A 21,190-nucleotide genomic window follows, 5' to 3' on the forward strand; every position below is an offset into this window, starting at 1 on the left:
TTCTGCTTACCTAACATTCCCCACCACCACTCACCCACCCCATAGTTTCAATTGGCTACAGCATTCTCCATTGCCTTGACTAAAATGTAGTGTATTGTTCTGCACTGTCAGTCACCACATTGCACTTCACTCGGAAGTGAAGTGGTTCTTCTTTCTAATGCTTGTAAAGCGCTTTGGGATCCTTTTGAATGGGCGGTGCTGTGTACAATAAATGTAATTCATTGTCATTCTATCTCAGGCTTCACTTAGTTACAAAAGCATGTTTTATTTAGAGTTGGGCGAACCTACTTGATGGAAAGAACACTCCCAGCTCTCTCTAATCTGACAAGGAACCTTTTGTCAAAGGTTGAAAACTTAGGTTAATTTCTTTCTTTCTTCTTGTTGTTGTTTATTTTTTATTTTCACATTCATTTCTACTTCTGGATTGGAGCTTGGGGAATTTTTCAGATTGGGAATTCAAAATACCATGAAAAATGCAGTTCTTGTTATATTCAATCCACTCTTCCAGGTGCAGGAGGGTCACATTAGTGCTTAAGAAGCACCTGACCTCTGTGGTGCTTACCTGGCTATTCTAACACTTGAAGGTTCGCCCATCGCTAATTTTGCATTATTTCTCCTGAAAAATTCTTGAAATATTGAAAAATGCTGTGCTCCAACTCTGATATCAGTGTGATATGTGCAGAAGAAGACACTTTGCCCTAGAAGGTAGTTTAAAATATTGCCAAATGTTTTTTCTGCTCAGCATCGCTAATCTTACTAACTGCTGCCAAGATTACGAGATATCTGCCACAATTTGCTGTGTTAAGAAATTTACTGAAATGAGAATAGAAGTGACAAAAGAATCAAATCAAAAAGTTAACTGAAGGAGTGATATCATGTCGGTAAAGCCTATCTGTATCTGACTATAGTAGACTAAAATGGTTTTTCTTGCATTTGTGTTGCATTGAAAGTATATGAGTGTGTAAACAGCACTCAAATTTCTAATATCATTGCAGATCAAATGGATAAAATGCTTAAAGTAGTTTCATCCTAAGAAGATTTAAGATGTGAACCAATTTGTTGGCACTAAAATCTTTCCAAAGATAGTATCTTAGCATGCACAACATTGAGGTGAAAATAACCCACCCTCTGGGCTAAGGGGTAAAACCGTTGTATTAGTGGATGTTATGCCAAGCTTCCCCTGATGTCATGGAAACTAAAATTTTTATTCTTTTCTTAAGGCTATGTGAAACTATCAAAAATGTAGTTTCCAAATGGCTTTGCACCCCTCTTGTAAGAGACTTTCTTTTTTTTTTTTTTTTCTTTTTTTTTTTTTTTCCTTATTTTTTGTCCTTGGGATCAATGAATGCCAAGTGCCTGTAATTGCTTTTCTTTCCAGGATACTGAAAGTCTTGCTATTTGTCTAAAATATTATACCAAAAATGACAGCCAATTTTTTCTTACCCTGAATATCATGGAAGAATTTTCTAAATAGCTCCACTCATGATAAGAAAATATTTGAAAGCTCTCTTTAGAAGTTTCATGGATCTATTTGAAAGGATTTGCATATGTTTGCTTTAGTTTGTATTACAGTAGCAGAATCCTCTTTTTGTCTTAGTTTTGTCTAATGCAGAGGAGAACTGATTGGACCACCTGCCTGGCTGGCACACAGTGCTTCCTCACCATGCTCAACACCATCCTATGGAGGCCTTAAAGGATATTTTCTTGAGTTCCAGCTCAACTTTCCCATTTTTCTAGTGCTTCTCAAAAAAGACGGAATTCCATGACACACTAGAAAATTCAAATATTTTGTATGGCTTTGTTGAAAAAGCAAGCAACATTTCATCTAAAACTAAAATATAAAGAAACTAGAGGGGTGCAAACTCACAGAGATTGGTGGGGGGTGAAGAGAGGGAAGGAAATCTGGCATCTCAGCGATGTCAGTTTTTATGCATCACTTGAACAGATGTAATCACTCAAATGGCAGTGTTTCAGTAGGTCCGAAGTACTTTGGTGAGTAACTGACTTCCCAGTTCATAACGCTGTGCAGTGGATGTTACTAAAAACCGCTGGGTTTTCCACCCAGTTCTGTCACCGTGCCATGTGAAATATTACGTAGGGATTTTTTTAATAACAGCAAATACGATGCTATACTGGGTAGTGCAGCAAGGTACCTGCTGCTGACTGCTGGCTTCTAAACAATACAAAATAGACTAATGCCATCTTATTGTTTAGGAACTCACAGAAGTCACAGTTAAGGCACCTTCACTAATAACTATGGTGTATATTGTATACATGATTAATAATGTGACTGAGTTACTTTTAAAGGAGTTCTGGCACAGTTTCATCTCGTATTTGGCCTGGAGTATATCTGTACTAGCATCACTAAGTCAGTGTGCTGAATTAGCTGCTCATTAGCTATTATGGCTTTTTAAAGTATTTTTTTTTAACTATAATCTGTAACTGCACAGTTCAAAAGATGTACTTGGAGGGAAGACTGAGGAGGATTAGAACTTCCTAAATAACCTTATATTTGTTTTCTATAAATGGATTATTTTGAAGTTCTCCTACCATACTTCAGATCTACTCCAGATTGCCTAAGAGCAGAATTTACTTTCTCATCTTTGAAATCCCATTGATTGTCTAAGGGGTTTCTTTACAACAATGCATTAATATTTTTTTTCACTGAGCTGCCTTTAAAAATATATATAGTAGCTAAAAGTACCCATTGAAACAACTGTCGATGTACATTTGATGTGATTACACTCTGTATATGTTTTTCCTTGCTTGAAATCGCAGATCTCTGCTATCCCGGCATTCAGGTCTCCACAGCATGCACCGTATTTACAAAATTCATTAGCGCTGGGGAATGGAGTTTTCACTTAGATGTAGCCAGACCCTGTGGGTGCCTTTGCCCCAGTAATCAGGAGTCCTGTTAGGGACACAGGGACTGAAGGCTTGCATTCTCTGTGCAGTGCTCGGGGCCTTATTTCAGAGAGGCAGAGACACCTTGTGAATACCTGAAGGTTTTTTTCAGAACAGAAGCTTTCATTTGAAAGAAGAGAACCCCAAAAATCAGACCCTTTTCCATCTGATTTCCCTCTAAAAACCCTGAAAAGTTTAATACTTGCCCCAGATAACTCTACCCAGTGACAGAATCCCACTTTCAGGAGCTGAGCATATATTCCATTTCCAGGTATGCTTCTGCTCACTGACCATGGGGGCTAGGGCAACACCGGTTACTCCATTGTAATATACTGGCCTTACTGCTCTCTGAGTTTTTGTCTTGTTTTGTTGTTTTTTTTAAAAAGACAATAAATTCAGTCATGGCTATGCTTAAAGTCTTTTAGACAGGCTGACATCCAATGAATTAGTAATGTTAGATCTAGCTAGCCCTTGTCAGCATGGCTTCAGTTTGCAACTGATCGCGCTTCTTTCTCCCTGTTAAATCTGTTTTCTTATTTTTTACAGATGGATCCGCATGAAAATATTTTGCTGAGCACACTTGAAATTAAAAATGAGATGGCTGCCTCCGAGGCTGTGATGGGGCTTGGGGACCCTAGAAGCACTATGCTGGCGTATGACACTTCAAGCATCCAGTACCGGAAAGCTGGCTTACCCCGGCACAGCTTCGGTCGCAACGCCCTGGAGCGACATGTGGCACAGAAGAAAAGTAGGCTACGGAGACGTGCATCTCAACTGAAAATTACCATTCCTGACTTGACTGATGTAAATGCCATAGATAGATGGTCGCGCATATTCTTCCCTGTTGTTTTTTCCTTCTTCAATATTGTCTATTGGCTTTACTATGTGAACTAAGAAACAAAGCCACGCAGGAAGCAAGAACTGGATTTCTCTTCAAATCGGTTGTACAGCCAAAAGTGGGACTTAGAAAAAATTCTATTCAGGACAAAAAGTTATTTTAAAACACCTTAGTTGCTGGCCCACTCTATGGTCTGTTTTTATAATGTTTTGGTTGTATCTGCTAAATCATAAATATGTTAAGTTGTAGTATGGACATATCCCCTTCTCAAAATATAAGTGCATTTTGAGCGTGAAAGCATAGGATTTTGACAATCGCTTCTCTCTCATTGTCCCTCACTCTCTTTTCTTTTTTAATTGTCTTTTTCTTTTTTTTTTAATGGCCATTTGAGTTTAGTGATACACATTGTACAACAGCATTTGAGAAACAAGTTCTAGTTTCAACAGCAGTACATACCATTCCCAGAGAAACTGCACAGCCGAGCCATGCATCTACACTTAGAAGAGTGTACTAAGTTGTTATCGTGCTTATGAAACATCCACACTTTACCTTTTAAATGTGTAAACTTGAAAACAAGTAGTGCCTATCATCTTTCCAAGATTATGATGGTCAGAGGTTTCCCAACCATATTCAGGTATTTCCTGTTATTTATTGAAAGAACTAAACCTTTGACTGGTAATATTAGGGTTGGGTGTTTGCACAGAAACTGAAGCAAAAAGCACTAGTTTCGTCTGGATTTTAAAGAGAGAACACATGTTCACAGTCACAGTGGCTGTAGTGGTGACCAATCGAGGAATGTAGCAATGGTATAAAAATGCATTAATTCTGAATGGGGAGATACGCTGCTGTTTTGTGTTGGGGAAAGCAAACCATCTGTCCAAAGTGCCAAAATTGGTTGGCCAAATCTCGAGGTGGCTGAAGGAAACCAATGGTGCCCTGCCTTTCTAGGGTAGGGAGAGCTGGAAAGCAGTTGTAAAATACAGGGCCGAGGGGAGGGAAGGCTACGTATATGTTAAAGTGTGTGTATATACACACACAGACATACACACACACATATATATATACCGTGCAATTGAATGTTGTCAGTTATAGTACATACCTTAGTCTGAAATACTTATGTGGAGTTGTGTGATTTCTTCCAAGTTTGCAATCTTTCCAGTGTTGTGCTTGCTACTGTCATTACGCTTAACACCTCACACCCAGTTTGATTAAAGGTATCATACCTCTTTCAACAGCAACCGTCCAAGCATATGTATTTCAGTAGAAAAAATACTGAGTGTATTTTCTCAGTCTGGATTAGGCAATATGGTTTCGCTTTTGATTTTTTTTTTTTTCCTTAATGCACTGTTTTAAAGGGAAAAATTTGTAAGCCATCACTTTAAGAATTTAATTATACTCCTGAATGTTTCCTGCTTTAGGGTGATTTCCATTGAAAAAGTAGCAAACTTCAGTTTTGCTTTAGGAAACTTTTCTAAATAAAAGGTTGGGTTTGGTTTTTTTTTTCATCCCATAGAGCTTTAGTCTTACAGATGAAATAGAATAGACAGAAAGTAGTTTTATAGCCAAAGCAGAGTTTCCCATTTAGTCTATTGTGGAACTTTTTTCTGTAATTAAAAAAACAAACAAACAAACAACTTTGTAAGAACTGTATAAAAAGTATAAATTCCTGATGGCTTTTACTTAATCCCCAATACTGTTTGACACAAAATATTTCATGAAGAAAAAGCCACATCTGTTGTATCTATGCTACCTCTCACCTGTGTACAAATTTCTGAAAGAACCTAGAATTCAAGTAGCTTCCAAATAATAAAGGAATTTTTTTCAGGCAGATACTTTTTTCCCCCATTAGGTATTCCTTTGGCGATACTTTAAGCTAGATCTTAAGAATATTTTTCATAAAATATTTTATTTGAATCTTTTGTTCTTGCTTTAAAAGAGTGATTTTATTACAAGTTTCTGTGGGGTTTTCCCACGTTTGACAGTGAATAACAGTGATGGGAGGAAAACAATTTTGGGAACTAAGAGGCCAATTTCCTGACTTTGTTTTGAGCATATCATATGCTTATTTCTGCCTCAAATCAGAGAATATTTTTGAGCCTGAAGTGGGGTTTGCCAGGCAGACACAGCACCTGTGGGTTTCAAGGGATCTGTGCGTATGTTCGTGTACTGCCTCCAGGCTCAGGCTCTGCAATACGTAGAAGCAGGCTTTCATCATGCTGTTAACTTTCCAAGTCAAAATGTTGCTTTTTGTTCACATCCTTAGTTTCTGAGTGCATTTCATGCATAACGCAGTAAGTTTTGTAGATGCATTTGGAATTTCAACTGATAGGTATGAATCATGCTGGAATTGGTTCCCAATTCTAAGAAAAGGAGCCACATCAAAATTCGGTATTTCTCTTCTAAGTCTGTTCTTTAAAAATGCTATCAATTATCATAAATAAAAGCAGTCTTATAGTATTCTTCTGTACAAGCTTTTCTTTCATTTCACAAATTGCTGCCAACTCCTTTTTTATGTCACAGAAGCATAGTGTGAATACAGGGAGCTCACAGCCCGTTTGTGGTTGATACATGTCAAATATAAAATCTTACAGAGAATATGTTGACTCCACATTGGTTTACTGCATCAGCTGTTATGAAAACCACAGAGACTGAATCCTAGAACTGCACATTAATTTATCTGAAGTTACAGTACAAGCCATAATACTCTCTGATGTCGCTATTCAGAGAGTGAAAGAAAATGTCTGGTTTCTGCTCAGGTGTCACTAGGAAAGATATATTATCTGGGGGGAAGGAGCACTTTTGCTTTTACTACATCCTTCTGGCTATTAATGTGATGTATAAAATTAGCAAAAGAGAAGGATTCTATCATTTTGTACTAAGGCTTAACACTGTGATACAAAAAGATGGGGGTAAGACTGGCGAGACACTGTCAAGGGAAAAGTGTGACTCGAGCCCAAGGTGAGCACTTACTCCTCTTCTGAGATACTTGAGTGAAAGTGAGAAATTATGCCAACACACATGCGATACGGGGTTTCCTATGTGTGCTACCCTCCAGGTAAACGAGCATAAATTTGCTTTTACTTTGGAATTGACCGAAAATGAATATTCTAGATCTTTTTAATCGTGCTAATTGTTATTAGTTTCAATAAGCAAAATATCTAAGTTAATAATTTAGATAAACCTTGTAATATAATTATAGTTGCACATTTTATTGTTCTCTTAGACATAATAGCCAGCAATTAAGGTGTTTTTCATCTTTGTGAAATTCATGGGCAAATTATGACTATAACATGGCACAGTTTTAATGAAATCTTTGAGATCAATCTGTAAATATATACTGTACATGACTGCTAATAGGTATGATACACATTTTCAGAACTGAAAATTCATGCAACATATTTCTGTGTTTGCATAAGGAATGTTATGTTTCTATCCTATCACAGTGTAATGACTGGGAAGAAAGACTCAAGCAATGACATTGTGACCATTTCTTTTCTCATTCCCAGGGGAGGAAAACAGAGTCTTAGAAGCAGCATGTCACAGAGTTCTTCAGAGAGTTTTTCATTCTATATAAAAAAGACATAAAATCTGTAAGGTACAAAAGCACAATGCATAGAGAAAATGAGTGGTGGTCTTACACCTGGGGAAAAAAAATTCTATTTATTTCAGACAAATATGCATTGAAATTAAACCTCAATTAATTTTCACTGTAATTATTAGACTGTGTTCCAATTCTATATTATAACACAGTACTAAACATAAGAGAACAGATGTTAAACATTTTCCAACTATATGTGCATATGGACATATACCTACATGTCTATATGGACATATGTGTGTATATATACATGTACCGAGTATATATATGCACAGACATTTATGTGTTGGCGTGTTAAAGGAATAAGCTAATAATAGTTTTGTTTCTACCATCAACCAGTGTATGAATATATTTTTGAGAAGAAAAGGTTAATGTATTTAAAAAAAAAAAAAAAACAAACAACTTACTATACAGGGTAACTGGGCATTTCTATATCAGCAGATCAATGCTTATAATTCGTATGGAGCATTGCACCGTTTGACATGATGATAGTACTGTACCTCCTAGCATCTGAAATTAGACTAGTCCTCACATTGCTTGCCTATTTCTTCTCTCTCTTTTTATAACAGCATTGTCCACTAGTAAGTTTTGAAAACCAACAAATTCTTTAGGGAACCAAGGGAAAAAAAAAAGGCAAAAATATTAACTATTTCTATAAAATAATCTAGGGTGGGATGGCCAGGGTACAATACTATATCAGTAGTGATCATAACATTTTGCTATGTGTACATAGAACATACAATGTGAGCAACCATAACTTAAGCTGAACGTGTGTAAATATTATCAGATTTCTTAAACATTTTTAACTTCTAATTTGTACTTTATGGTAAGGCAAAAAGCTAATTCTACTTATGGTTTAGGTTAGTGTGTCCTAAAATTATGTAAATAATTAAATAAGCTGTAAATGAGCAGTCAATAGATACAGTAATTGTTTAGTGACTTTTTTTTACTAAGTACAATAATTGCAGTGCTCTAGCAGAGTAATTTAAACACCCTTTTGCATAAACAGATTTGGATTCCGGATATAAAAAAGTACAGAAGGTACTGTGGTGTAAAATAGCCATTGCATCAATGTTACTGCTAGAACAATTGATTCTTTTGTATGGTTAAAATGTTCAGGCAACGGAAGATAGTAGCTTGGCACTCAGTACTCGGATTAGCGTAAAAAATAGGGCCTGGTTTTCACTTACAGTAAGGCACCTTTATGTTGCTCCAGTGAGTGGAGAGGTGGAGGAATCCAGGGTAAGTGAGAATTCAGCTGTTGGTGATTTCATTACAGAAAGCCTGCATATTGCGTCTGTCTGTTTCTGAAATCTGTATCTTTTATGGTATCTAATAGTAGACTTATATTTTTCTTTAAAAAAAAAAAAAAAAAGATTGTTTGACTGTCGTTAGATAGCATATTCCCCAAAGCCAAAGAATCTTCACTCCAGAAATTGTTTAAAAGGGAAATCTAATAAGTCACTGCTTAACACCAAAGGTAAAGCTTAATAAAATGCACTAGGAACTTTGTCCAAATTTTTAAGGAGCAAATGGAATGTTGATTAAAAAGACTGCCCTATTCTACTTTGTAAAAATAGTAATAATTTAAATATCCATTAATATAAAATTGAAATAGATAATCTCTACGAGAATATGCAACACTAACATTTCATAAGTATAAAATTATTTTCTTTGTAAGTGCTTTGACAAAAAATGAAACTTAAATAATGAAAATCTCACCTCTACTTTCATACTAAGGTTTGTATTTTTTTAATGTTTTTCAGACATGAGGTCATCTATTCCAATTTGATAACATTTTGTATGTTTTCACTGTTACTGTCATTTGACAGATACTCACCAGGCTGTATTGTTCATGGTCTGTCCTGTTACTTTCAGTTGAAGACAAAAAGAACATTTGAAACATGATTAATTCTAACCAGCTGACTATGATTTGACTGCTATCACGTTTTTATTTGCATGGGTGTTTAAATGGTTCTGTTAGTACTGTCTTTGCACAGTTCTGATTTATCTTTTTTTACTTAGTACTATTTACTTCATAATGTAGTAATCATCAGCCTTACTAATGACCTTGTAGCCTTTCTTATATGCACATAATGCACATTTTCCAATGGCTAGAAAATGCAAAATACTAGTGGATATCATTGCATCAGATCTTCATGTCTTTCTCAAAAGGACTGCTAACCTCTGGGATATTTGAGGTAGTAAAATGATGATTGTAAATGAGTAGCACATAAGAGATATTTTCTTGAATTTAAAATTATTGCAGCCAGTTTCAGCATGTAAATATATAATAATGTTGGCTAGTGTGTAATTCTTGAACTAAAAAAAATATAAATAAAGAAAACCTAAAAGATGTATATGTAGTTGTGTTATGTTGGGCAGGCTGGTTTCTCAAAGCTGCAGAAGATTACGGTTCTTGTATGAAGTGAACGTCTATAAATTTGGGTCAGAAAGGGACACCAGGAAGCTGGGCACTGAGGCATCTGAAGCGTGGGCTGCGTATGCGAAGGGGTAGCCGTAACACGGTGTTGATTCGCTTACGCAGCAGTCAGGGGGAGTTGAGCGTCTGGGGAATCTAAGCAATGTTCAGCGAGGTGCTTAGTGCTAGTTGATAAGAAAATGCTGAGAGGAAGGGAACAGCCGAAAAACCTCAGAAGTTCAGTAACGCCTTTTCAGAGTCAGCTCTTGTGAATCTGTTACTGATGGTAAGTTGCTCGTGTCCTCCTTACAGAAATCCAGGAGCAGCTGTTCACGGGGATGGTGTTGCCATTTATAGAGAAAGGGTTGAATAGTCTTAATCTGCATGGATTTACGATGTGGAAGACCCAATTCCATTCCTCCCTCTTCCTACTGAAGAGCTAACAGGAGAGATCCTGGATGACCAAATTATTGACCCTTTCGGGATGGTGAATCTAGTATGATTTTCCTCTTGGAGCGGTTCTGTTGCATAAAACCCAATTCCAGATTAGCAGACCAGGAGGAGAGTGCAGCTGGGCATGGCTGGGGGGGCACCTGTAGTGCCGTGCTCCATCAGCTGTCTTGTATAAAACTTGGTTGGCAGTAGCAGGGACCAGAAGCTGTGTCATCTTGTGCTCCCAGGATGTAAAATGTCACTAATACAGTTCTGTTCTTGCTGCTTCTTTCTGTCCTAGTAGATCTTGAGCATTAAATATGCTTTGGAATTAGACTTGGTTTCCTCTGCCGAGGGACGGCTTCAGATCTATTAGTTTTTCTTGTCCTATGCCAGCTCTAATAAAAGGGAATTAATATTTGTGTTTCCAAACCCCAAGTATCACTACATGGGGGAGATGGCGGGGTGTTTCTTGGTAGCCTTAGCTGTACATACCTGCAGTTTCTGCCACAACTTGATTCTTCAGTTGATCCAACCAGGGGGAGCAGATGGAGCACCAGAAAAGAGAACAAATGGCTGTCAGGCAAAAGGCTGCCAAAGGCTAAAACTGCCAAATCCTCATTTTTGTCTGGAAATGCAGACGGCAATTGGTAATTCCCTTTGAAGTTATCCACCTGGCTACTCTCTGTTCCCAGCCCCACAACAGCACTGCTTTACTGACTGATCTGTTTTGTCTTGTTTTTCTGCGGATGAAGAGCACCAGTTCTGCAGAGACTGAAGATGGGAAGACCCGTGAGTCCTGTGGCTGGTACTGAGGTGAGGAGCTGCTGGCTGCAGGATGCTCACTCTTTATCAGAGGACACAGAACATGAGACACAAAATATTCCAGACTGTTAAGAAAAAGTCAAATATGACTTCATCTCTCCACTGTTTAAAATATATTGCATCCTCCTTTGAAGATCCAAATTCTGAAAAAAAGACTAAAATGTCAGCATGGTTGCTTTAGTACAAGTATGTGATATACCGTTAGCCCTTATTTTCAGAGATTATTGCAAGCTAGAAACCAAAGTATTTAAACTTTAAGACTGCTTCGTGATTTTAGGGTCTAAAAATATTTATACTTACTGGTGAGTATAATTTCCAAATCAAAGTAGAGCAAATTGTCTATCTACTTTTTCACCTGTCTGTATCTATAAATGCATTTAATGTTATCACATCCTAATAGCTGTTATATCAAATCCACTAGCATAAAAATAAGACTAGTTCTGCAGAGTGTTTGAATAATTTATTCCTTTTATTCTATTCTGAGCTTTAACACTTACTTCATGACTTGGTTAACATGGCCTTTGCTTCATTCAATTTACTTGACTGCAAATTAGAAACATTACTATCAGCTTCTTATAGGTAAATTGTACTGTTGAATCTATCTTGATAATCTAAAATTAGCAAAATGTGTCAGAAATTATCTAACAACAGGTCTCAACTTATAAAAGGAAATTCAGTGTTTTAAAGAATTAAATTCTGCATCTGTCAAACATTGAACAGCTGTGAAAGAGTCAGATAATGGGAACTGGCTTCTAACAGATTGTAACTGTTGCATATTAAATAAATGCAACATTAACAACTACATAGCCAGTATGTTCACTAATGCAAATTCTTTGGTTATCAAAATTAATGACCAGCATGACATTATTAATTCGTAATGCTTGTTATTCTTGAAGGATATTTGGAGTGACTGATTTATTATGATGTTCATTGTGAGTCTAGGCAAGCAATAAATTAAAAAAAAAAAAAGATGCTTATGTACAGAAGTGGGGGTTGGGTATTCAGGTGATGTAAATTGCCCATGTAAATGGAGATATGCCTGTCTTGACTGAGGCTCCGGCCCAGGCAACTTTTTTGTGTGGGTGGTTTTTTTGTTTTGATTTCAGGGCAAAACTTTTGAACACATCTTATTCTTGGAGCAAAAGTATTTTTTTCTCCTTTCTGACAGATTGTCAGAGCTGATGTACTGCATTCATTTTGGCACTCTAATGGCTAAGGGCATGCTTCCAGCTGAGACCACTTTTTTAAATTTTCTCTTTTTTAGAAAGAACGTAGCCAAAGAAACAGAATCTTCCTGAAGTCTGGAGTCTTGGATTGGCTTACTTGGGTCCCCTTACAAAATCTTTAAAGACTAAATCATGTAAGCCATGCACATTTACAGTTTTGGTGCCCTTTTCAAATGGTAGTTGAGTAGAAATATGTCTATATCTATGGATATGTATAGTCATACATACATTTTTAAGCTTGGCTGATATGTCTAAAGGCTGATGCTTTCTAAGCCCACATGAAACTGGTCTGTGGCCTTTGAGATCTCCTTGTTCAATGCTTCCAAAGATGTTTCCTGAAGAGTTTGATTGAACGTGTCAGTCTTTAATCTTCAACTTTTGGTTGAAATTTTATTGCACTGATGTTTATGAAGGTACTGCAAAGAGAGATCACAGGCAGGCACAGGAGTACAGTGTCATGCAGGTTACAGGGAATGAAGTCCTGTCATACGCTCTTTGACAGCAGCAAAAAGGGCAAGATGTGCCATGATAAACCCACAGCACAACAGCTAATTTGGTCATGGAAGGATCAGTGCCGTTGTATTACTGAGGATATTTCCCCTTCCATGTCATGCAAAGGAATTATTTCTTCAGGTGAGAGAACATTGGCAGAAGAAATGTGGATATTAAACAGATCGAAACCTACATGTCAGGAACACAAGATTTATCTGCAAGATCTGCAGACAAATTGGGTTGGTTTTGCTGTTCTTCTGTATTTTATGTTATGAAAGATTGAGGCTTTTTTACTGTTGTTGTTGGTTGTTAGTTACCATTCCAAAGATAACTGAAGTAGAAATATGTGTCAATTAGTTAAAAAAAGAAAAAAAAAAATTACTGGAAAGAAAATGGGGGGCTGGGTGGGAAGAAAAAGAACCCCAGTATGGGGAAATCCAGCCAATACCCTCCCAACTGCTCAAGCAGCAACAAAGTGTAATCTCCATTGCCTTTTTTTTTTTTTCTCTCACTCATAATATACTTTAAAATTAGAAGTGTCTAAGACTGTAGGAAGGACAGTTTCTTCCCCTCCTTTAATTTTAATATTTTCTTTCTTACACAAGTTTGGAAACTTAGGATGAAGGCCTTGGCTAATTCCAGTGAATCACACAAGCCTTAATTGGTTTTAGAAGGGTCTCCAGATCTCTCTAAGAAAGGTTAAGCATTATTTATTTGCCTTCATTACTACCCAAAGTGATGTGATTACTGAACAGGTTTGACATTCAAACCTAATTAAGGATGAGAGAAGGAGGGGAAAAAAGCCTTTATATGAGATCCAAACAAAAGTTTACAAAAGGAAGAGACAAAAAAATGGAAAGGACAGGCAGATGAAAAGTAAAGGATGTTTTCTCACTCATGCTGTAAGATTTTAAAGTAAATACAAGCTGCTTTTCTGGCATAACATGTTTCTCTGTCTTTTAACTGCAGCCCAGCCATCCACCACCTGGTTTTCCTATTTCGGATTCCTTACAGGAAAGCCTTATCAGATAATATATCCTGGTGGTGATGAAAGGAAAGGATGTCCAGCATAAGTCTATACTTCTTCCCTAGGTATGTATTTTATGCCTGATAGTGCTTGAAAACAAATAGCAAATCCTGCTCCCTTTACTCTGGTGAGCAGGCTCTGGCCCGAAGGATTTCACAAGGTGTTAAGCATTTCCATTTACTGTACACACCCTGAAAAATGTTTAAGTGTGGTTGAAACTGTGGAGGAAGGGAGGGAAAATCTTTCTCCTTTAATAACTGAGATAACAAGACAGCTCTGTTGGGCTGTAAATGTAAATGTTTTCCTTAGATTTTGCAGGCGCTCATGCATATTGCTGAACTGGAAACTAAATTGTATGCAAAATTTGTACAGTACTAAAAACAGACTTTGCTCATTTGTGCCAGAAGTCAAGTGAATCGTTTAATTCTAATGAAATAAGAGTGATACAGACTTTGGAAAATAAGTTTAAAAAGTCATATTGTAGTGCCCCGGCGCCATCCTTCTTTAGCAGAGAAGAGAAGCAGAATGCCTCTTGCTAGCTTGTGTTTGAGAGCCATCTCAAAAAGAGGATGAGAATTGTGTGCCAGTACTTTTCTAGCTTAAAAGCATTTTAAAGCATGACTTCATCAGTAATTCATAATGCATAAAGGAATAGATGAGTTTTGATTTTGTTTCATTAACAAAATGTCTTAATTTGACCTTTCCAGGTACTACTTTGCTTTTGTCTTTCTCTTATGTACTTTATATCCCCATAGAAAGTTGGACTGCCTAATGGTGACTGCATGGACAAAACACAGTGTTCCCTTTACTATTACATGAGTCTAGTTTTATCAAAAATATGTATGGATAAAGTATGTGCATTGTGGGTATTTCTCATGAAAACATGGTATTTACTTTATGGGGATATTTTATACTAATGTAAACTCTTGCGATATATTTGGATATAAATTTGTGTAAAATATTTATTTCAAGAAAATTTTCAAACCCCAGAATTATATTTTCCACAATGTTAAAGGGATGTTATCATGTTAGTACATTATTTAATAGGGTGGGAGTTTTTTTCTGTTTGGGGTTTTTTTTTTAAATGCTATTTTGATATCCTTGTGGAAACGGCTTTCTGTTCTGGGAGATTTCGTCGTTCTTTTCAGCTAAAATATTTTTCATTTTTCATGTGAAATGTTGGGGAGTTTGCCAAAAATTTGGTTCTTGTTTTGTTTTGTTTTTTTCCATCAAGGTGCCTGGAAAAATAAAATCTAAACACAACCACTCAGCAGTCAGCTTAACCCTGAAATACTTAGATTTGACATGAGGAGGAATCAGAATAGTAGGAAAGGACAAGAAAACTCTAGCGATGATTTGACATAATGCTAGACTTTCAAAGTTTGCATGCTTTGATGATCATACTCTTAAGGTTTCTGATTCCTTATATAGAATTTATAATTGATTTAGTTGATGTTTCATTTAAAAGCTTAAAATTCATATGTGAGGTATGTTGGGACCTGATAACGTGACAGTACTAGGCTCCCACGTGGTGATGTCTCTGCAGGCTTGGCCTCCTCCGCGCTGCTTGCTACAACAGGTAGGACCATGATCATGCACGTCTGTGGAACCATCAATTGCTTTGCACTCTGTTTGTTGCACTCGGGTCACTTTGCTTTGAGGAATTAAATGAAGGTGATCACAGCTTTTGCATATTGTGAATTAAGAAGGATGCTTTGGGATTTCTGAATACATTTGTCAGCTAGACAAGAGGCGTGCTGTCAGATAGAGGTTTGCATCCCGTGTGTACATCCACCTTCTTTCCTTGGAGAGAGAAGTGCCTGTCTGTGGTCCCAGAATGGCTGTGTTACACAGCAGAATGAAGACAGCAGACTCCCTGTAGTCACACGTTGAGGACATGACTGCCTAGGTCACTCATACCTACTAACAATTTGCAACAGAACAACCCTACAAGATTTATTTTGGCCCTTTATCTCTCAACTATTGTTAAATTAGATGTTACATATTAAATTGATAGTATTGTACTACCTGTGCCTTAATTATATCATTAATTGATAACTGAAAACCTGATGTAACTGGAGCACTTATTTATTGTTCTTTCAAAGGACCACGTGACAGAACAGAAGAAAGTTAAATGAAACTTTCTTTTCAGAGATCCGAGCTAATAATGTCTTTTATTGTTTCTCAGGTCATCAAAGGCCTGTAAGAAGTTAAGATCTAGAAATGAAGTTTCTGGGCCTTAAATATCAACGGGTAAACCTAATTTTTTCATTAATTGCAAAGTGCATACATCCCTGCACTAAGTGGACATGCTAAATACACCTGTGTTTTGGAAATCAGCACCTTTAATCTGCTTATCATTTCCCATGTTTCTGTGCACATTGCTAGGTATCAGTCCTTGGTAGCTATGAACAGAGCAAATAGACACCCACAGTCTACCTGCAAGGAATGTGTGAAATAACAAAGTAAGAGATATGTCAAAAATAAAGACTGCCTTTGTAGACAGCTGGTACCTAATTAATTTGCAGCAAAGCTGAGGAAGGCAGTGCTATGGCCCTGCAGGTACTGATGGATTTTGTTACTGCACCAATTATGATAAAGCACAGCCAGCACAAAAAACAGTAAGACGTTTGCTGTGCACTTGGAGGAAAGGGTTGCTAGTTATTACTCAACTGAAAAGTACTGTGATCCTTTGGATTTGTTTTCTTTCTTTTAATTTCTTGCTCTTTGAAAGAAAAAGAAGGAGATCTTCCATTCTGTTTTGTTTGTTTTTTTACCAACCAACCTCCCCATTATTTCCATGTGATCTCAGATAATTTAGATCTTCAACAGGACATTCCTGTAAGACGACTAGACCAACATGCCTTATTTTATTGGAACCAGCTCCTTTTCTGACTACTACAGTTTATTATGGTTAGTCCATTATAAATTACATGGTGTCTCCAGGGACCTGTTCTGTACTTGAAATATCACAAGACTGCTGTCATGCATAATGCTGCAGAGAGCTGCTAAATTTATATCCACTAAAAATGTGCTTTACATTGCAGAGTGACCCATTTTAACTTTGATGCATAAATGGGTTGCTTTTCTTTTAAGTATTATTCATTAATTTCTGTTTGTCCAGTTTTAACTTGCTCAGAAAAGGCCCTTGGAAAATCTGTTATTTTTGCTTGGTGTATACTGTGATTATCATTATTTTATAAAACTCGGACAGACTTCCAAATTCCCCTAGAGACAAAGCATGCAAAGGGCAATTTTGTCTGCCAGCCCATGTAAATTCTATCAGACTACATAAACAGACAGCAGTGGCAGATTGGTTCCTGGAGCTTATGGTTTCTTCTGCTCCTAAGCAGTTTGCACAGCAACTAGAGAGAAAAGACTGCAAAGCACAAGTTACCCTAATGTACAGAAAATGGCAGTTTACTTGGATAGTTTCAAAATGTGCCCTATGAGACAGTTTTAAAAGTTTGTTTTCTGTTTTGGTTTTTTGTGTTTTTTTGTTGGGGGTTTTTTTGTTGTTTTGGGGTTTTTTGTGAGAATAAGAATCCTTCAAATTGGTAAAAAAAATCTTTAAAACCAAAGTATAATTCTCTAATGTCATGTTAAAGTTTCATCTTATTAGAGGGGAGAAAGAGAGCAGACTTAGGCTTAAAATACCTTCAGGATACTGTAAATCATTATCTACGAGAAGTACATCCACAGGAATTCTGCCATTAAGCTTTAGTGTATAATAAGAAAAATATAGGGCAAGACTATTATACTACTAATTGATATGTCTTCCTGACGTGGTTAAATAGCTGATAATATATTCCACTGAGAAGACATTTATAAGTAAACATAGGGAAGAAGAGAAGCAAGTAAAAATTGAAAAGATTTCTGGTTTGTTTTTTTTTTTTTCTAAATCATCTTAAGATGGTAAAAAATGGACACCAGCAGTTTATGCTTCTTTCAGGCAAGAAACATCTCCTTGGTCATAAGTGATTCCACTCAACCTAGGCAGCTGGACTATATGATCGTTGTAGGTCCCTTCCAACTGAAATGTTCTGTTCTGTTCTCTTCTCTTCTATTCTAATTTTTATTTCTGAGAAAAAAAAGTACAGCATCCATTGTTCCTGAAAACTGTGAAACCAAAGTACAGTACTCTGGACCATAAGCTCAATTTCCATTCTTGGACAGGCACAGATGGATGATGAAAATATGTCCTCTTCCTCCAGATGTCTTGGCACCACATGCTATATTTAGCTGAATGTTGGGCTGGAATTATGTTACAGTGATGGTCTTTGAAATAGTAAATATCAAGCTGTCCCAGCTCCTACCTCTTCTTCTTTTGGAGTCGTTCTCAAGAAAATAATCTTCTCTAGAGCAGAAGAGGACTGGGGAGTTACTTAAGGAACCCAAGGGAAAGACTCCTCGCTGTCTCTGAACGCTCCCTTTCTTTCACCATTCAAAAGAGTGCAGAGGTGAATCTCAAACGTCTCAATGTCTTGATTTAAAATCTTGAACTCAGAATGGTTATCCTAATCCTTTTACAATATCGTGTGTCCAGTTGCCTTTTTAAATAGACTCAAGTTAGGTGTATCTGTTACTAGCAACACACAGAAAGAGTGGCATTCCTGTTGAATTTAAAACACATTTTCAAAACGTAAGGTCTAAATAAGGTTTGCTCAGCTAAAGATTTGAACAAGTACTAGAATACATACTAAACCATGTTCTGTAACAAATACTTTCCTTAATTAAGCAATTTGCTAAACAACTTTCTGTATTTGCATAAAAACCCTGTTTATGTGCAGGTGTTTGCAACTTTCTTTTGGCTTTAGAGTGTTGCACTGAGTATATATACTCAATTGGATGAGTACAATATAAATATCACCATTTCAAATGAAGTTAGTGAAAATGTCAAGAGTCTGGGGCAAGAAATTTTGAGGATTTAAAATCTGAACCATTCCTTGCAGGCTGTGGGAAGTCTGGGAGATAATAAGCTGCTCTTGGTCAGCTGGACATCAGGAAAGTTCATGCATAACCTGAAGGTTCATAAATAATAAAAAAGTTTTTTTTAAGCTGATTTTAATGAAGAACCAGAGCTTTCATAGGTTAGCTTTTGAATGGAAAAAGCTTAATGTAGATTGTAATTACTGATCTGTGAAGACAACTGGAAATATATTACTGGTTTGCTTCCTTGTTTGGCCTACTCCTGGGTAGGAAAATAGTTCAACAGTTTAATGAAGATCCTTGTCAGACTCAGAAACACAAGCATTTCTTGGTTAGATCTGATGATTACATGGGAGGTACTTAAAATAATCCAGAAGAATCCTAAAAAGGGCTCTTTTTAGCCTTCATAATATCAATACTGTAAAAGGGTATAAGAATATGAAACTCGGGTTTAGCAGGATTCTTTTGCTGTAAATAGTAGCTCTGTACATTAGAAAAAGTCAGTTTTTCCAAGGAGAGCCTGGAGACCTCTGGGGCAACCAGCTGACTGCAGGTCTGTGGTGTGCCCTTGCAGCAACGAGGCCAGCTCTGTACTGGGCAGTCTAGCAAGTCTGTGGCCAGCAGCTAAAGTCTCTTGACATATGATGGCTATGTTTAAATAACATATGTTGTTCAAATGTCATCTTCTCAAAAAACGGTGGTCAGTTCATAGACTGTTGCTCCAAAGGCAAGTTGTTTATTTTGCTTCATTTCTCTTTTTAATTTAATTTATAATAGTATAGAAAATTCAGTGCAACTGACGTTACTTTGAGTGCAATACAAGAACATCATCAAGTTCATTGTTTATACAAGTACTTCCTGAAATTATGGGTATGTTCCATATTTTCAGTGTCACATTACTGTAGTGTAATTAGAAGAATAATTTAAAGGGATTTTTTTTATTTTTGACCAGACACATTGTCCGTTCACTCATTTTGTGGAAATCTAAAATGAATGTAATCTCAGTGTTAAGAAAATGAAGTACCTAGAACAACTCATATTACTTGAAGCAATAAACCACATCTAAGGAAAAAATCTGTTTGAGTTCAAGCATTTAGTTTTATTACATGAAAGCAGAGCCTACTTATCTGCAAAAGTGTGATTCATATCCTTAAGCCTTGTACATTTGCTGGGGGGGTTAGGTTTTAAAATTCAAAGTAGCCTTTTTCATACAAACAACACATTCCCACGTGATTTGCCATTGTTTTGGCAGAAGCTGCATGCAAGAATCAATTTTACTTGTTCTGTCAGGCAGCTGCTGTTCTGCATCTTAATAGTTGCTGTCTTAACTACCTGTCAGTTCCCTTGTCCACCAATATAACATCATACAGTTGTCACTTTTAAAAGATAGTAAAGACTGTACTCTTGCCAATTTTCATTCTAAACCCCATGATTTTAGAATGGAAGGAAAAGGTTTATTTGTGTAATAGCAGGCTGTTGTCTCATTTGTGTTTTACCTGGTTTGTTTATGACTTATGCATGTGCCAATAAATAAGTTGATAAATAATGATGCCCAAGAAACAGCATAGAACCGTGCTATCTGATCACCATAGCTACTCATAAGGTAAAGTTAGATAATGAAGCTTGGGTGTAGTTGGTAAAGAACAGGGAGAAGGAGATAAATACCTCAATGGTAAAAAGCACTAATACAGTCTGAGGTCTTCATTTTCTGTGGGGTCCCCTGCCCCAGGATCCTCTGAGGTGGAGTCTACAAGTAAGGCTTTAGCACCCCAAGGAACAGAGTAATTTAATTGTATAAGCTTCTTGGGTCAGAAGGAGAGGCAGCCTAGGGCACAGGGAGATGGCCCCTGCAGGAGCCATCATGGTTCACCTGACCTAAAGCTGGAGCTGCAGCAGCTGCAGAGACCCGACTCTGAGCAAAGGTAGATCAATCAAATTTCCCACCTGCTTCACCAAAGCTGGTTGGAGGCTATCTGGAACTGGCACCGCTGGGCCATCAACAGCACCACTGCCCTGTGCAAGGGTGATGTTAACAAAAGCCACCTCAGTGGAGGGGTGCCAGCCTGGGTGCTTGCGAGTGAGTTCAGTTTGGCAGAATCATGGTGACCACAGCATTAGCTATATGTCTATAGATCTATGAGACACTTGAAAGAGGGCCATACAATAACCACCTCCAGGACTAGGAGTAGGTGAGGGTTTCGGTGTTCTCTGTGATACTGACTGTGACCTCCTACATTATGAAAAGCCTGCTCAAACATTCAGCACAGGACTTGAAAGAATTCTTTCACTATGGACAGTATCAGACCCTGATGTTTAAATCTGCATAGAATGAATCCTAAAATACTGGTCCCAGATACCAGCTGGAGCTTTCTGTTTTTTGATGCGCTCTAAGCCTGGCCTGCATCAAGCCATTTCATGCAGTATTGTACCTCTGGTAGGTGCCATGAGCAGGTGTCGGAGGGAGGGGGCGGGAATACAAGAGAGCAATTGTAGAGTG

At 37.2% G+C, this 21,190-nt stretch overlaps 1 protein-coding gene across 7 annotated transcripts in view; it reads left to right on the top strand.

The window, feature by feature from the left end:
- GABRB2 (gamma-aminobutyric acid type A receptor subunit beta2) overlaps positions 1 to 20,349 on the top strand; it is a 229,586-nt gene extending 209,237 nt beyond the window's left edge. For 5 of the 7 annotated variants that reach the window (XM_080399297.1, XM_080399300.1, XM_080399298.1 and 2 more), the window contains one exon: positions 3,451 to 20,349. In XM_080399297.1, the coding sequence (XP_080255423.1) occupies positions 3,451 to 3,798 (348 nt within the window). In that variant the 3' untranslated portion in view covers positions 3,799 to 20,349. The remainder of the gene's footprint in view (positions 1 to 3,450) is intronic. The other 2 variants (XR_013929983.1, XR_013929984.1) reach the window with 2 other exon arrangements.
- The last annotated feature ends 841 nt before the right edge of the window (positions 20,350 to 21,190 follow it).

Source organism: Falco punctatus (genome assembly GCF_963210335.1).
Source record: "Falco punctatus genome assembly, chromosome: 8".
NCBI classification, from domain to species: Eukaryota; Metazoa; Chordata; class Aves; order Falconiformes; family Falconidae; genus Falco; species Falco punctatus.